General features: G+C 35.0%; 1 protein-coding gene across 1 annotated transcript in view; it reads right to left on the minus strand.

The window, feature by feature from the left end:
- Ccser1 (coiled-coil serine rich protein 1) overlaps positions 1–19,686 on the minus strand; it is a 373,946-nt gene that overhangs the window by 118,603 nt on the left and 235,657 nt on the right. Inside the window, exon 7 of the mRNA XM_090356800.1 lies at positions 2,084–2,161. Coding sequence (XP_090212926.1) covers positions 2,084–2,161 — 78 coding nt within the window. The remainder of the gene's footprint in view (positions 1–2,083; positions 2,162–19,686) is intronic.

A 19,686-nucleotide genomic window follows, 5' to 3' on the forward strand; every position in this document is an offset into this window, starting at 1 on the left:
ATACTTTTAAAATTAGTGGGATGATTTTTCTGTGATATTTGAAAAGTTGGCTAATATTCTTTTTACATAATAATTAAGTTAAAAGGGAATGTAAGTGTGTTAGCCTTTGACAGTCAATGTTACATATTATATGTACTTGGAGGTTTTAATAGCTTATAAAATTGCCTACATTAATTCAAAAACAATATTGATTTCTTAGATCAAAGATTATAACAAGAATAATTATATTTATAGTAGCTTTATGTCAGCAGATTCTAGAATGTATCTAACTTCTTTTTAATCTTTGCTAAAATTAAATGCATTCATTTTTGAGGATTGTAGACCTAATCAATATATTAAAAGTAAAAATTACCCTTTCTTGAAACTTTAAGATTTGATTAAAGTCTTGCTGATGATATGACTCTTCTATAAATCTTGTCCTTATAGGACAGAAATAGCAATAACATTAAAATATGAAGCACAGAATTATGATCTGCATTTCCCAAATTATTTTCTTCTCCAAATATAATATAATCAGAATACTGCTCAATATTTTCTAACATTTGGTAGAGAAATGCAATTTTAAAGTGCCAATTATTTTGTCTATCATTAAGCAAAGAAGATATCCATAAGTAAAATTTAATGACCTTCAATGGAAGTGCTAGCCTTCTATAACTTGAACATTAGCAGCATAGAAATACTGAGTAGGGCCAAGCATGGTGGCTCATGTCTGTAATTCTAGCTACTCAGGAGGCTGAGATCTGAGGATCATGGTTCAAAGCCAACCTGGGCACTAAAGTCCATGAGACTCTTAGCTCCAATTAACCACTAGAAAACCAGAAATGGTGCTGTGGCTCAAGGGGTAAGGCAACAGCCTTGAGCTGAAGAGCTCAGGTACCAGTGCCCAGGCCCAGAGTCCAAGTGCATGATGCTCCAATAATAAAAAAAATTAAAAGATAAAAAATAAAATAGAAATACTCAGAAGGATGTCCATGCCAGTTATGCAGTGGGAACAACCACGCCACTTTCCAATCACATCTGATCCACATAAGGAAAAGTCAAAAATAGGGCAGCAATGTTATAACAAAATGCAAACACCATGAAAGTCATCCTGAGTTGTGTATTACTGTCTTCAAATCACATTATTTTTTTGGTCATGATTATTAACATATTTTGTTGGAACATCCCAATGTTGTCAGTTTTGTTCACATTACATATTTACATAAATGACTTTTATTTCCAATAAATCTAATGGTACCCAAACATCCAAACATAAAATAGTTGAATTGCACATTTTGGTTTAAACAAAATCATTCCATCTTAGAAAAGACTTTGGTTTAAAGTAAATAATACAGTGTTTAGCGGGCCTCTTCAGTTGTAAAATCTAACTTTCAAATTAGAGAATTTTAATGATAAATCACTTAAATATTATCTTTACTAAAATGTTTTTTAAAATATGTGTTTGGAGATTGAACACAATAAAAAGGTCACAAATTGGGCAGGGATGGCTCATGCCTGTAATCCTAGTTACTCAGGAGGCTGAGATCTGAGGACTGGGAATTGAAGCCAGCCTATACAGAAAAGTCCCTGTGAAATTCTTATCTCTCATTAACCACTCAAAAAAGAGATGTGGTGCTATGCCTCAAAATTGGTAGAATGCTAGCCTTTTGCACAAAGAAACTCAAGAACAGCACCTAGGCTTGGCATTGGAACCCTAGTCCCAGCAAAGAAAAAGGAAAAGGAAAAGGAAAAAAAAAAACATCATATTGCTGATGACTTTTACAAGCTAATAGTAATATTATTATTGGTTAAGTAGCATTGCTAATAAAATTGTGACTACTGATGAATGCAAGCTGGGTGATGCATTCTATGTGTGAGTCAGACTATTATAATAAAATGACAGTGTCATATATATAAAAAAAACAATTGTTCCACAAATCAGTCTAAACCTTCAGGAAGTAATAGAGTAACATAAAACAAAAAATAATGTTATAGGCTAACACCAGTTTATCTTAGCCATCTATGCTTAAATTAGCTAGTTTGAACTATTTGTTTACTTAATAACCTTAGAAAGCAATTCCTTGCTATGCATTAATATTTTTACCTTGAAAGGCACTGGCTCTTCAGTAAGAGGACTGACCGGAAGTGACGTCATGCTGCTTGCTGGGCTCAGCTCTGCACTCTGCAAAGAAACAAAACCACATGAAGAACAGGCTGGCACCAATATGCTTTATTCCTAACTCAGACCCCAGGATTTCATATGAAAAATAAAAGGAGCTGAATGGGCAATGCAAAATTCATATTGGAATAAGATATTGACTCATTCTAAAGATTGAAAGGTGTACTTAGCTGGGAAAGTAAATTATTAGTTTCCATGTACATTGTAAATACAGTTTATTATATATAATGGCCACCTTTTGTGTTATGTTGAACTGCTTTTCTCAATGGGAGATGCCCCATGAGCATTTAAACAGGTGACACACCATAATATATCATGGATATTTACCTATAACATTGGCAGTCTGCAGTTTATTGGAGTATCTTGCCCTGGCTAGCCCTATGTTCAAGAGACAAAGGTAACAGATAGTTGTGAACATTTAAAATTCTGCATCATTTCTTTGCAGATGAAAGTTTATTGAACTCAAAATGAATTCAGAGAAAATGAATTCAAAGTCAATCTGCCTAACAACCCTTTATAATGAGGTGATGTCTTCCATAGTTGGCAAAAACTTAGAAACTACCTTTGCCTCATGTAACATTGATTATTTGAATGTCATTCTAAGCTAACTGTTCTTCTGGCTTTCACTTTCAAATCCATCTTGCACTGCGACACTTTAATTCTAGGGCTCTTAGGAAATCCAGATATAAATGTTTGTAAAAAACAAATCAATCTTATATGACACCAAATTGAAAAATGGTACTTCATTATCAAGTGGAGAAAAACATATCCAAAAAATCAAATAAAGCTATCTTCATGTTTTATTTAATTCTTTTATTTCATTTGTTCTTATGGTGATCTATAATTTAGATGTCATTCTAATATATTTATCCTCTTAAATAAAATTATAGTAAGCCCTTTGGATATAAGTCTTACTCATACTTCAAATTTAAGCCATTTTCCCTTTCATTCAAAGAACAACAGTGATGCGAATTGTTATCAAAAGACAAACAAATTTATTTTTATGCGCATTATTTATATTTTTAAACTGGCAATATACGTATTCATAAATTTATTTTTTAAGATTCTTCTTAGTGTATATTAAGCATACACCAAAAAGTGATTTCATTGTTACATTTTTTTCATTGTTACATTTCTATGTGGTCACACTGCAACCCAATCTCTCCCCTCTGTCATTCTCACTGACCCCTTTCCTTGCCAAAGAAAACACCTAACAGATTTTTTACACATGCCTTTATCACCAGTATAAGTTGCACAAAGGTGAGCTTTACTGTGAAATTTCCATATATGTACTAATTTATCCAATCAAACTCTCCATCTCACTCCCTCTTGGTTTCTCTTAACTTCCTTCACTAGTGTGTCTTCATTTCCCCAAACCAAAGTGACTTGCTGTTTTATGTTTATCTATGTAAATAAACTATATGTGCTTTCTTCATCCCGTTCACCTTCTGTGTGCCCTCTCGCACTTCTGCTGGAATCCACTTCCCTCATAGATCATGTTTTACTTCCACCTCTTTCATTTCCTTTTAAAGTATGTGTTCATTTTACTGAAAGGTTTCAACCTGGTATTTCAGACATGTGTATATTGTAGTCAAAAATAAATCGCATGCTAGAAAGGTAAAACGGCAGATATGAAGTATAAAATAGGCATCAAGAACTAAAAAAAAAAAAAAAAAAAAGTCCGAGCTTTGGTTTGGGGAGAACAGGACAAGTAGGAACTGAGATCAGATTGTTCATTTTCTTGAAGTAGGCTAAGTAAAAAGAAATCCTCCTCACCTGAATCAGAGTCCCTCCAAACTCAATTTCCCATGCTCCTATTTCACTCCCTGTTAATGCGTAAACAACAAGGCATGGGGTAAACACTATGCACCCTTGGAATGAGTGAATGAAGTCTGTTTCCCCTTGGATCTCTTAATTTCTCACAAAGGAAGCTGTGTATTTAGCATAAGCACCCAGCGGTTGAGAACTCAATGTTTGTTGAATCCTTTCTCCTCAATATTTCCTTTCTTACTCAGTCCTGGAAACAATAGTCAGCTTGAAGACAAATTGCCAGGACAATTGTGATTTGCCATTAAAATTCTAAACCTAGGGAAGTCTAGTGTGTTTGCAATACTTGTAATGAACACATAAAATTTCATGCCTCAGAAAAAGAAAATACCAAGAGAAATAGCTCATTGGTATTAGAGAGATCAAAACCAATCCTATGTATCTTATCAGTAGTAGCACTCTTCATTTTTATACCAAAATACATTATAAAATGAATGTGGAGCTGGGAGTTTGGCCTAGTGGTATAGTGTTTGCCTAGTATACATGAAGACCTGCATGGGTTCGATTACTCAGTAGTGCATACATAGAAAACAAAAAAAGCTGGAAGTGGTGCTGAGGCTCAAGTGGTAGAGTTCTAGCTTTGAGAAAGTCCCAGGATAGTGCCAGTGCTCAGACCCTGAGCTCAAGCCTAGGACTGGCAAAAAAAAATGTGCATATTTGCTGTGAGATTCTGGAATTTAAATTAGGGTGAATGCATTTAAGTCATCATTTAATTATTGTGTGGATGTAAGTTAAGTGAAACTATTCACTCTGTCCACTTTGGGCAGCTATTTTCTGTCCTGTAAGACAAAAATAGAGTCTACTCTAATTGGTAGTTGAGGGACTTAATGAGACAAGACTAGCAAAAAAACAAACAAAACAAAACAAAAATCAGAACTGGCACATAAAATATGCTGAGTGCTGGGATTTTAGTGATTAGCATGCTGAGATAAAACTTTTTCCATATTTGTCTGTGAAAACTATAAATGAACTTGAAGGTAGGTATTGTGCTTTTTAGATTTACAACACAGAATCAGCAGCCATAATTCAATGACTATTCTACAATTCAATTTAGAGAATCTGGAGATGAACAAAACCAATTGTGTATTTTGGAAAGCTTTTATTTTGGCATATTCAACTCAATGAGACTTAAGTAATCTTCTCTTCATAACTTCACAAAACCTAGTGATTGCTCATTAATTTTAATTAAGGAAAAATATTGTCATATTAGAATATCTATCTTGTCTAATAAATTCATGATAAATAAGAGGCTTTAAAAATGATTGTCAAATGTGGAATAGCTTATCTGAAGCTAATCAGTTAATGTGAATGTAACTAAATTTATCCCCAAAATACAGGTGCATTTATTTCCAGAAATTATGCACCTTAACTAGAACCATAATTTATTTTCCATTAAAATGAAATGAACATATAAAATCAGCAAGATGCTTCTCCAACTTTAATATTCACTTCCTATAAGTTAAGATTGCATTCCTTATAGTTAACATATATTTGGGAGAAGAAACCAGTAGAGATTTGTAATATTAAGCAATGTACTAATGGGTTTTAATAGTTGAATATATTTTAAGGTAAAAAAACAGAATTATCATTTATAAACTATGATTGAAAATTTATGATTTAATAAATTGAAATAATGAGGAACTGATTTTTTATATAAACCACTTCATCCTTTTTCATGCCTATTTCTAAAACATCAACATTACAATGACTATGCATATATAATAGCACTTGTATTAATTATGATGGAAATCTGATGCTATAATATTGAGAAAATTCTTTTGAAATGTAAGTATTATGGTTAGAATACTACATATACATATTTGCTTTAATATCAGGAAATGGAAGAAATTAAAGAGACAAATAAATGTCCCTGGGCATTCATTTGCTACCTAGCATTATCTAAAGGAGCCAGTGAAATTCATATGATCCCAGGCAAATCACAACTGCTTTACCCTACCACAGTCAACTAAGTAGACAAGAGTAAGAGCGTTGCGTTCTTTTTTGGGGGTGGGTGGTCATGGGGCTTGAACTCAGTCTGGGCGCTGTCCCTGAGCTCTTCAGCTCAAGGCTACCACCCTACCTTTGAGGCAACTCCCACTTCCCATTTTCTAGAGGTTAACTGGAAATAAGAGTCTCAGCAAAATAAGAGAGGAGTTTAAAGATCTACAGCAAGTAGGATGCCTATACACTCAACAGGCTGAGATCTGAGGATTTTGATTCAACCCCAGCCTGGCAGGAAAGCCCTTAATATTCTTATCTCCAATTAACTATCCAAAGAACCAGAAGTAAAACTCAGGGATTGTCATTGGGCTCTGAATTCAAGTCCCATAACTGACTCAAAAAAAGTCTCTGAGACTTCCATGTGATGTCTTACAAGTTGAAAATGTAAAATGAAAATGAGATGTTATTACCTAATTTCCAGAAGCCAGTGATTGGGTTTATACATTAATTCTCTGATATACTACATTGTATTATATGCATTCAAGAAATTCTTTAATTTCTCTCCACATAACCCATAACTTATTCTACAGCTTTTAATAATTGATGAATCTGAAAATTTCAGATAATATGAGATTTGTACTCAAAGCACTGCATCTTTGAGTAAAATAATTTTGTCAGTTAAGTGCTCATCCTCTAGTTTGCCAAACTTCATGAAATTAAGAAAATGTTGCTTAGAGCGCCTGAAGAAAACTAAAGTTGGATCCTTCTTTGTCACCCTGCACTAGAATTAACTCCAAAAGGATCAAAGATCTGGAGGTAAACCCGACACACTGAAAACTTTACAAGAAGGAACAGGAGATAAAAACTAGACTTCCTTGGCACAGGTCGAAACTTTCTTAATAAGGACCAAGAATCAAAACAAATCAGAGAAAGGCTGGATAAGTGGGACTGCATTAAACTGCAGAGCTTTTGTATGGCAAAGGACATAGCTAGTAAACTAATCAGGAAGCCTACAGAGTAGGAGAAGATCTTCACCAACCATACAATGGACAAAGGCCTCATATCTAAAATATATCAACAGCTCAAAAAATTGAATCAATCCAAAACTAATCTCCAAAGTAACAACCATCCCATTAAAAGATGGGCCAAAGACTTAAAGAGAGTCTTCTCTGAAGAAGAAACAAAAATGGCCTATAGACACATGAAGAAATGCTCAACACCTCTGGTCATAAAAGAAATGCAAATCAAAACAACTCTAAGATTTCACCACATTCCAGTTAGAATGGCCAGGATCAAGAAAACTAATAACAATAGATGCTGGAGGGGATGTAGCCAGGAGGGATCACTACTGCACTGTTGCTTCAACCACTATGGAAAGCAGTATGGCAGTTCCACAAAAGACTACACATAGAGCTCCCCTATGACCCAGCGATTCCACTACTTGACATTTACCCAATTATCCAGAAACAAGGACATACTAGATCCACCAGCACAACAATGTTCATTGCAGCACTATTTACCATAGCAAAGATATGGAACCAACCTAGATGTCCCTCAGTTGATGAGTGGATCAACAAGATGTGGTATTTGTACACAATGGAATTCTATGCTGCTGTCAGAAAGAACAATATTGACCCATTTGTAAGGAAATGGAAAGACTTAGATAAAATCATATTAAGTGAAGTAAGCCAGACTCAAAGGAACTTAGGCTCAATGGTTTCCCTCATTTGTCATAATCAGTAGAAACCTTGGGCTCTCCTAGCAGAGATTTGCAATAGAGCAAAACCTTGATACAAAAGGCCATATAGTATGAGGCTACATGAAAGGATCTCTAGGATATAGAAACAAAAGCCATATAATGAGTGATTGTTGTCCTTAATGTACTATGTTATTTCTCATCCCTTTTGCTGTCCCTTGGTTATCTCATATTGTTACAGTATCTCACTTTGTTACCTGATATATCGGATATATTTGTATTTGGTTATTTGAAATTGGGTAGAGAAGGGGGAAGAACAAGATGAGGGGTGGAGGTGGGGGGAGGGAAATGGGGACCAAGACATGTGAAAGGGTATCAATGTATGGGAATGAATGCACCATCTATCTGGCAAATATCATGTAACCCTTCTATTACTTACAATAAAAAATATATGAAAAAAATAAAAACAATGACTAAAATAGAAGTAAGAAGAAAAAAAAGAAAATGTTTATTAGAGCATATAAAAATATGTTTTATCTACCAGATGCTGTTAGACACTTATAATCTAGCTACTGAGGAGGCTGACATCTGAGTATCACATTTTGAAGCCAGCCCAAGCAAGAAGAGTTTTGACACTATTATATCAAACAAAACAAAAACAAACAAACAAAAAACTCAAGGACAGTACTCAGACACTGAGTTCAAGCTTCTATACTAGTCTGCACAAGCATGCTAACTACACACACACACACACACACACACACACACACACCCCAAACATTTGTCTAAAAAAAAAAGTAAAGGATAAACTTGAGCTCATTGCCATTCAGATTTGGTAGGATGAAAAAATAATCTGATTCCCAAACATCTTCTGTTTTCTGTAAAACAGGATGGTTGACAGCTTTTTAAGAATGTATTTAAATTCATTTCACAGATTAGAACATACACAGGCACATGCATCACAGGCAAGAGCCAGATACAGTGACTTAATTGAGCTGTTTTATTGAAGGGATTGGTACAGTTTGCAAATGCAAGGGCTCTAGAAATGTTCTTAAAGAGGAAGCTACACTAAACCAATATAAAATCATGATCCAAACACCACTTCTACTCCCAGGATCTTTAAGATGAGGCCCCTAGTGGACGTTAGTGGACAATTGTGGGTGCCTTCTCAGAAGGGATTCACATAGTTCTTATGGAAGCTTGGTTAGTTCATAGAAAAGCTGCTGTAAAAGAGCAAACGTGGCCTCTCCTGAGCCCTGACTTTTTGTCTGTCCACATGATTTCATTTATAGATTTCCTCTATAATACCATCCACTATGGGTTTCCACTATAATACCACGGATTCTATCCATCCCCGACACCACTGGACTTTCAGCCTTCACAACAATGAACTACTTAAATTTTCTGTCTTTATAAATTGCCAGTTTCAGGCAGTTCACGCCAGAAACGGAAAATGCACCAGTATGTACTTCATGTCTACTGTACAGTGCCATCTGTCAAGGTTTTGTGACTTCAAGTGTCAACTTATTGCTAGATGTATCTCACCCTAACATTCCTAAAGGCGGATCTCCATTCCAGCAAATAAATCTGTGGAGTAATCCCTGCTGGCACTCAGTGTCTATTGCTTCTGTGTAAAGTTCCAGCAGTGATGATGACACTTGGTCAGCAATCCTTCACCAGTTCATGTCCATTTTGCTTAGAAAGCACAATTGATTTGTTATGTGCTCTTTCATAAATATTGGTTTGTTAAAGATAAAATGAAAGCACTCAAATTTTCCAAAGATGCATCAGTTAGGGGTTTTTTTTGGTAAATTTCATTGTCTCAATATATGAATAGAATGATTATTTTCTGTGCGTACTGGTACTGGGGTTTGAACTCTAGGATTCATGCTCTTGCATTGCTCATTTGTTTGTTTAAGGTTGGCACTCTACCACTTGATCCACACCTCCACATTCAGCTTTTTGCTGGTTAAGTCGAGAAAGAACCTCTTAGCCTGTCTTGTCTGACCTTGATCCACAACTTCATATCTCAGCTTCCTACCTAGTTAGAATTAAAGGCATGAACACCTGGTTCCCAGCACAATAAAATAATTTGACTACCATGAAAACAAATTCACAAGAGATACCTACATGCCCCTATAAAGCATCATCCAGAAGGGAAATTATAAATGTTATTTACCTGAAAAGTTTGCCTGATCTTTTTGATTCTTTCTACAGGCTAAAGGTTTCTGCATTTTTTAAAATATGGCATTTGTTTTTTATGACACTAGGATTTACTAATGCAGGAATCAAGTATATAGTTATATGACAACCATTTAACTGTTAGCTTAGGTAGAAAGTTTTTAAAAGAATACTTGTGACCATTCAGTATTGCATATTATTATATGTTTTTACAGAAGCTTTGAATATTGCATTTATGTGATCTATGAATTCTTGAGAGAATATACACACATAAACACACATAGTTTCAGTATCAGAGAATATTTATCAAGAATCCAGAGTGCAAATGGTGTAAAATGCTTCTCAGGAGTGGAAGCAGACGAAGCCAGTCTTGGGTGATGGGCCCTGGTCAATAGTCCACAGGAAGGAGTTATAAAAACATCCTTAATATGTTTCCTCCAGTAACCTAGCTGAGACATTACTCAGCATTCTGTATTGCCATTTCATTTTTGGCTTAAACCATCAACCAATAAAAATATACACTAATAATCTATGGGAGTTTTATCAATTTAAAACCTCCATGTATATCAAGCTTTCTTTTTGTTTGAATGAAGCTAATCATGACTAAGGTCAACTTAACCAGAATGAGGAGTGCTGGACTAGGCCAGGTGATGGAAAGAGGTGGTGTCCAATCAGCGTCCAGGTATAAAACCACCAGTCTCTTTTGAGAATGATGTTTCCCTGAAGTCTGAAGTACCTACTTCTTACTGGCAGTCTATCGACTGAAGTATATGTTCCCAAGAATTCTACACAAGAGATACTGAACATCGAGACACACATTTTGAAGTGCTTCTGTGAATAATGTACTCATATATCACACAGCTGAAAAGAAATTCTTCTTTTTCTTTTCATCCTTCTAAGTATCTTGTTTGAAGGTGATGAAAACTATTCTGCTAACAGTTCCAGAGAAAGACAATAGCCCAGAATTTTCTGGTAGAATGGAACCTTGAAATAAGCTATGTGGACACCTCACTAGATCCAGTTATATGGCAAAATTTATTTTACTTTTGTGAAGTGGTTTCATTGATTGCTTCTGATACTGGTGGTAGGGTTATGACAACAGAAGTGATTGTTGCAAGTAATAGGCTTATTATATTGAAGCCAAAAGGAGGAATAAAAGGAAGAAGAAGAAAACAGAAAACAAAACAAGGAAATACAAATATATTCCAGCCATCAAAGCTTAGCAGTGACTAATCTGTCTTGAGTAATTTCAAATCACTTGGCAAAATATTTCCCCATTTTGAAACACAGAAAGGATTTTGAGAGCTCTGATGTTTGGGCTACATGCATGTCTCAGGTTCTTCAGGAAAGAGTTATGTTTGAGTTACGCTTGGTCAGCTGTAAATCAGAGCAAGGATCAAGTATGATTCTGCATGAAAAGGTTCTTCCTATTTCTGGATTGAATTAGGGTCCAACAATTCGAAAGGCAAATTTTCTACACTAAACCACAGAATGGGGAGCGTACAGACCAAGAATGACTGAAGCAAAAAGAAATCCTATAATTGAATTTCCAGGGAAAACCTTCCATTAAGTATTATTCCTTCCTAAAGGAGGCAGATCTTACTTTTTAAATGGAGCCGGTGAGGGAAGAGCCATCAAGAGTGAATGTGTGTAATTAAGGCAATCTCAAGCATGCAAATGCTACTTGGAAGGCAGAAGATGCTAAAGCTGTATGAGCCCAAGGGAAGACATTTCTCTAAGTTCCTACAATAATGTGAAAAGAAACTGTTACTTCTCCCCATCTTCCAGGCAAATGGAGCCAAAGAGATTTGTGTGTAAGGAGACCACAAACTACCACAACTGAAAATATTCACATTCCAGAAAATTCTTAATTTTGTCTGCTAATTTTATGAATGAGATTCGTTATAGTAGTTGGATTTCATATCTGCCTCTCTGAAGGCATCCATCTTGTAAAGAAATAGAAAAAAAATTAAAACTTTAATCATGACATTGTAAGTTATTATAATGTAAAGACTACACTTAATACAAAGAGAATCTCAGTACTTTAGCATTTTATTGAGAGAATTTTAGCCTTAGAGAAATACAAAAGTGAGGAAGGAAAACAGTGATAACTGAGAGACTTTTTATTGTTTTACTTCTTCATTTTTGTTTTTAATTTTTAATTGTTCTGGCCCTCAAGCTTGAAATCAGGGTCCAAGTATTATCCATGAAATTTTGGGACAAGGCTAGCACTCTATCACCTGAGCCACAATTCTACTTCTGGCTCTTGGGATAGTTAATTAGAGATAGGAGTTTCACAAACTTTACTGCTGGGGCTGGCCTCAAACCACTATCCTGAGTATTTAAGATTACAGGCTTGAGCTACTGGTCCCCAGCTAAGACATCATTTTTGAAGCAGATGTTGCATGGTGGAACCTATGCTCATATACCAAATGACCCATGAAAGAAACAGGTCTGTATAATCTCCTTTTAGAAGAAAATTAAAGCTCACAGACATTTGAGAAAGCTTATATTTCCAAGCTAAGTCTTTCTGATTTCATTTCCCATTATTCTTTCCCAGATATAATATCCTGAAGAAAATTATTTTATCCCCCAAAAGAAGTGGAAGAGCATAGATATGGCCCCTTGTTGCTTAAACATTGTAGGGATGATCACTATGCTTTTAACTCTAACAATGATATAAGACATTATTTCAGATTTTGGAAGATCACATGAAGCTGTTAATTCAAACAATAATAGAATCAATCAAATTCCTCATTCTCTTGAGTATAAGTGAAACAAAACATGACAGGCTTGAGGCTGTAAGAAAGCACCTTTTGTGTCATTTGCTATTAACTTCTGAAGGCTGAAGAATGAGTTACAGGAAAAATTGAAAGAAGATAGCAATTATTTTGTTTCATTCTTACGTGCGTGAGTAAAAGAAACAACTTACAAGGCAATGTCTGGTGATTTTCAGACACACAATCCTTCATTAAGCTTCTGTTTAAGACATCATTTTGCTTTTTGTTATTTGTTTATATTTTTACTACTGTAAGAAAAATACCACATTTACTTTAGGAATGTATTATTTTTTATTGACTCAAATGAGAAACTACTTCTTTTAAACAGTTTAAAAATAATAGTATAATTAATCATTATAGCAGATTTCTTTTTGTCAGTCATGAGACTTGAACTAATGCTGTCCTTGACCTCTTTTTTTACTCAAGGCTACTGCTCTACCACTTTGAGACACAGCTCCACTTCCAGTTTTCTGGTGGTTAATTGGCAATAAGAATCTCAGAGACTTTTGTATCCAGGCTGGCTTTGAACCACAATCTTCAGATCTTTCCTCTTGAATTGCTAGGATTGCAAGCATGAAGTCACCAGTGCCTGACTTCAGAAAAAAATTAATATATAGATATTTGGTGGATAAAAAGTAACTAGTCCAAAATGATGTAATTAGGGTCTATCCGTTTTAAAACCATTTTCAATGTATAAATTATTCATTTCTCTTTTCATACTAAGGTTCAGATTTTATTTTAATTGTTACTTTAAAATGACTCAAAAATAATGAATGAAGGCCAATTCATGTCACTGCTATGCACTTAACTATCCTATGATGTACAGTGGTTATAGAAAATATGGAAGAACTAAGAAATTTGACTGCTAGTTATCCAATGCAATTTCATGTTCAAAGTAGCCTGGCAAAGTTTATACATTTATGTCAAAATCATAAAAAATTACTAAAAATATTTCCAAAATTTAACCATTAAATATAATCCCTTATTAAATATGTATATCCATTTATTTGAATTAGGAAAGGGAAGAAAAACAACAAAATGGGAAGACAAAGGACAAAGAGTGAACCAGTGTAACAGTGATACACACAAAACGACACATTGGAAATGAACTCTACAACTTCCTCGGTAGAGGGACAGTGGGAAAAAAAAAAAAAACATGAGAGAGTGTAACAATGTCCAACAACCTTATCTTACAACTGTAACTATTTTGTTAGTATAGCAACTAATAAAACAAGGAATTGTTCAGTAAAACCCATTGCCTAATTCTGGGAAATTACAGAAATTGTTCCATCCATTCAAGACCAACTGAGCCATGGGTCTTGGTAGCCATGACTCATGCTCAGGTAGAACCACTTTCTGTTGAAACATGAGGAATGCTCTCTTTCCAGAGCATATGGTTTGGTAGGGTTGTGGCTCAAGTTCTGGCTAGAGGGTTCTCCAAAAAGCAGAGAATATTTTTTTTAAATACAATCCCTATAGCCACTGAGGGGAAAAAGGCAAATGAAGAAGAAAAAAAGATGAAGAAGTAGAAGAAAGAAGAGGAAGAGGATGAAGAAAAGCAGCAGCAGCGGTGGGAAGAGGAAAGGGGAAGAGCAAGAGCAAGAGCACAATGACTTCCAAGTCAGAAACAGAGAAGGAGAAGGAAAAGGGGGACAGAAAATTAAAATGCCTCTGGTATATTGTATATACATTTATTTGTTTATTATAAATAATGAAGGGAAGGGGAAAATCAAGATGATTGGGATGGGGGTAGGAGGAAGGAAAGTGGAAAATAAACATGGGGAAGGGGCATCAATGTTCAAGAAGTAATGTAGCCACTACCTGAATGTAACTATAACTCCTCTATATGTCACCCTGACAATAAAATACAATTGAAAGAAAATAAGAAAATTAAATTGTTCCATTGTGTTCCTTCCTTATTGTTGACTGCATACTTGTGTTGATAAAAATGTATCTTTAGAGTTGATTTAATGTAATAATGTTTTATGCATTATTTTCCTACTTAAAATATCCATTGACAATCTGCAAGATATAGAAAGAAAGTTTTGATTATCAAACTCCTGGTTATTTCTCCCTTCATCAAGAGCATTCTGTTTTGAATATCCGTGATGTTTCTTACAATTCCTTACTTTACTTAATAGACTGTGACTTTGTCTTAATACAGACCCCAAGGCATGGGGTCTGTAGAAATTGCTAGTGTAGCTGTAACCCTCTATGTATTACCCCAACAATAAAATACAATAAAAAAGAAAAAAGAAAATGTTACTAACAAGATACCTTATATACATATAATTATACATGATTTTAAATTTCAGTCTAATCAAATTATTCTAATTATGATAATATGATGGTAATAACTTTGCATTTATCATTAGAGATATTTGATCTAAAAAACAATAACAATTACCAAATAATTGCTTAATATCTGAAAGCAATGATCTTGGGAGGTTTAATATTCTCTGAATTTATTTCAACTAAGATATACTTGAAAACAAATATATTTCACAGCTCCTATATAAATGATTATTTTATATTCTTATGAAATTAAGATTTTGTTCTTTTTAATCACAACTCATATAATTCCCAAAGCATTCGAAAGCATTCTTCAAAAATAATAAGAAGAATGAATTCTGAGATATTCTACCTTACAAAGTGTTCAAATGAGCATTCAAGTAGCTTCAAACCATCAGTCCCATAGTTTGAACTAAGTAACAATAGCCTCACATTTTAGGAGATGGCCCTTTATCTTAGAAAAGATTTTACTCAAATTGAGTGGTAGAAGGGTCAGTCCCCACTGATGGGTGCTTAGAGGAGACAGCTAAGAAAGAGATGGACAGTTTTCCAATAACAGAAATGACAGTATATTTTCTTCTGCTTCACTATAGGTGACAGTAGATATTTATTGTCACTACTACAGCTAGAAAAATCATTTGACCTCCGTTGTTTTTAGTGACAAATACATTTCTCAAGAGTACCACGTCAAGAAGATCATGGCTGTTTTTATTGAAGAAAAAACGATCCATCCAGAAAGTTTACATTACTGGAGTGGGTATCTTTACATCACCCCAAATCACTTAAACTCTCACCTACTTTGCTACCAATGATGTTGACATGACTGTACCTAACATACAAACACTAATACATATCCTTCTAAGATTAATCACAAAACCGTCTTATAATATTTAAACCCTATGTATGAGTAAAAAAAACAGTAGTAATTGCTAATACCTGCCATTACTAACACTTCTACATGAGCTGGAAATGAATTTATCTTTCACAAATACGGGGTGAAGAGACATTTTCACCATCACTTAGAGATTCTGCAAGTTCCTGATATGTTGAATGGCAATTCCTCTGGATGACAATTAAAAGATACCAAAAATAAAATTGAAAGAGAGCTACCAGGACATTGAAAGTTCTTACAAAGACTTGTCCGTGTTCAACTCCTTCCCAAGCACATTTAGGGGAAATTTGCCTCTTACTGACCCTCACAAAGCAGGTATCAAAGGAAACAAAGAGTTGCTGTGGACCACGTAGGCCCCTAGATCTCAAGGTAGCCAAGGTACTGATTATCCAGCATCAAAGCTACCACCTTTTGCTGGAGACCATGAAAACCCCAGTTACTGGACTCCCTCTACACATCAAGTGATAGCTGCTAAAATTCATCCACTTCAAACTCCTATTATTGCTCAGCTTCTTTGTATGTCTTTAAGTTCCCTTTAGGCCCTGATTCTGTCATCTCTCTGGATGGGTCCATGTCTATCCATGTCCATGTCTTTGAATAAAACCAACCTTTTCCCTCTTAAATTTTCTACTTTACTGCCAGAAATGGAGTCTCTTCTAAACAAATTCCTCACTAACATGAACTCTTGAGAGATCATTTTGCAATGATCGGCAGCCTGGCCCTTCCCCACTCAATTGGCTTTCCCTGAGCATTCTCCATAGGAGATATTCTTCTCTTCCTTCTAGATAGGGCAATCCAATGTAACCTTGTTTAAGAGAAATCTTTTTTAAAAAAAAAAGCCTATCTTTTTCATGTATTCAACAAGGCAGCACATTCCCCGCTACTTTCTGTTGTAGTTCAATTAACATGGTTTTACCTTCTATTTACTAAATTTAGCATTTTTTTAAGGATGAAGACACGTGCATAAAATGTCAAATCTCATATAGGACACGGTTTGGGGAGTATTAGAGTTTTCCCTCAACCTCTTTCTCTAACCTGCACCTCAGTCAAGTAACTTCAAACAGCGTGGGAAGTTCTCATTCATAATAATACACATCATCTCATCCTGTAATTAAATTCATTTCATTGCATTGTGGTGATAGTGTCAGGGTGTGTCAAGTACTGCACCTTGAACTAAGAGCCTGGGCATTTTCCCTTGGCTTTCCACTCAAGGCTGGCCTTGTACCACTGGGTCACAGGCCAACTTCTGGTGGCTAATTGTAGATAAGAGTTGCATAAACTTTTCTACGCGGGCTGATGTCAAACCACAATTCTCAGATTTCAGGCTCCTGGATAACTAGGATTGCAGGTGTGAGCCACAGGCACTCCATCGCATTTTGAACACCAGCCTTCACTTTCTAAGCCTGCAAAATCTTTGTTTAATCCATTCTCATAGGAATCCCTTGCTTCTTCTATTCCATTCTTTTATATTTCTGTTGACACAGAGATGCATTCGATTTTCCCTTGTGAGTTGTAGAAATCAATTGTATGTTCCTCAAGTCCAAAGGGGAAAAAAAGAGATCAGTACTGTTCAGACTGGTACAATTATGATAAAAAAATAAATGTACAATTTCCTACTTGCATGACTGCCAATTACCCTATATATTAAAATAGCCTTGGTTAAAAAGATAACACAGTAAAGAACAAAGAAAAAAAAGTAACTTCAACACAGGGACTTCTGTAGTTAAGCTATAATTTGTTTTGCAATTATAAGAAAAATAAACAGTGTGTTTCACTCATCTCTATAAAAAGAATGATTGAAAAACATACAGGATATCAGAAACCAGAAAAGCACTTAAACAAGGCTGCAATCAAAGTTCCTCTGTGGCACTGCCAGCAGCTCTGTATTTCTTTGTTCTACGAGACTAACAAAAACATCCTGTGACTTATTGAGCACTGACGATGTGTTGTATATGGTGTATGTAGTCTTCATTTTAAAACCACGAGTCACTGGGTACTGGTGGCTAATGCCTGCAATCCTCGCCACTCAGGAGGACTGAGTTCTGAGGACCATAATTAAAAGCCACCCAGGGCAGAAAAGTCCCCACAGATCTCTTATGTCTAATTAGTCACTCAAAAACCAGTAATGCAGCTGTGGCTCAAACTGATAGAGCACTAGCTTTAAGCAAAAGAGCTCAGGGACAATGCTCTGGCCCAAAGTTCTACCCCTACAGCGATCAAAAATGAATCAATTTTAATATACTACTTTCTATATGAAAAAACTGACGAAGGCCGGGAGTTTGGCCTAGTGGTTAAAATGCTTGCCTAGCATGCATGAAGACCCAGGTTCGATTCCTCGGTACCACATACATAGAAAAAAAAGCCTGAAGTGGTGCTGAGGCTCAAGTGGTAGAGCTCTAACCTTGAGAAAGTCCAAGGACAGTGCTCAGGCCCTGAGCTCAAGCCCATGACTGGCAAAAAAAAAAAAAACTGATGAAGTAGGAGATTGCAAAAGTAAGCAAAATGTTTCCATTGTGCAAAAGGTGGGGCTTGTTTGGCACCCGTCCATATAGTGTGGCTATTTTTTTCAGCATATCTACTTGGACTCAAGTTTGTTTTAGAAAGAGACTAAAAACATAAGATTTCCTATAAATCATATAAATTGAAATGAAAACATAACAATCATTACCCATGTTGATAAAAGGATAAGGCATTTACCTTAAGAATATCATTTATTAGTTGGGTACCCCAATAACATTTTCCTTAACTGAGAAGATACTCCATTTATGTGGCTATTTGAAGTTTGTAGCAGCAAATCTATTGCATAAAAGCATTGGAACTTGCCTTTAGGTATGGTCAATACTTATTTTTCACATTTATAATGAACATGTAAAACATAAGACTGCCATTCAATATTTGTTTGCAATTTTCAATTTTTAAGGTAAAACTTATATTTGATAAAATGTGTATGTATGTATGAATTCTATCAAACAAATGCCTTTTAACTCTTTCTTAACAAATCATGATAATAAGAATAAATGATTCAACTATGTTTCAATGATATATGTATGAATTCTACCAAACAAATGCCTTTTAACTCTTTCTTAACAAATCATGATAATAAGAATAAATGATTCAACTATGCTTCAATGATAACAACTTTTAAAGCCAATTACGAGTTGAGCATACCTATAATCCCATATCATAAGAAGATGAAATCTGAGGATCATGTTTCCAATAAAATATGTCACACGATGTTTGTGTAAAATCTAGCTAGTTATCTGAATCAAACTCATAAAGTGAAAATCATATCACAACTTTTAGAGCTGTAAGTACTATTTTGATGGTAAGGAAATTATACTAATAGTAATATAAAGTACAAAATACAAGTAACATATAGTTAAATTTTAGTCTTCTTGGTTGAGAAGCGTTTACCATTCTTGCCTTCAAGGAAAGTCCCTTGCATTGAGTTACTTACATATTAAGAACGAGCTCTCATTTGTATTCTTATAATCCCAATGTAGTCCATCAGAGCACCAAAACAGTAGCTCTTAATCAAACACCAGGACGAGGAATTAAGTGACCTTCATTAGTTAAGTCTTATCGTTGTCATCTTCAGTGGGTTGTGCTAGCTAAGGCAGGTCACATGAAAATAATGATCTCCTAAGAATTCTTTTTCTTGGGATCACATTATAAAACTACTGTGGCTCAACCAGACTGGCTGGAGCCATAATCTAGGAGTAGGGTTTGTTTATTACCAGTAGATCTGAAAAAAAATCTTTGATGATGATTGAACATTTGAAAAGATTACACAAAGATGTTTAGTTATTTGCCTGAAACTACTGAGAGAGGAACATGAAGGATAATATAGACATGTATAATACAGTACATACATGGAGAACTGTGGCATATAGATACTTGGTCTCAAATCATTTAAAAC

Source organism: Megascapheus bottae, chromosome 23, assembly GCF_031878675.1.
Source record: "Megascapheus bottae isolate mThoBot1 chromosome 23, mThoBot2.hap1, whole genome shotgun sequence".
Taxonomy (NCBI): Eukaryota; Metazoa; Chordata; class Mammalia; order Rodentia; family Geomyidae; genus Megascapheus; species Megascapheus bottae.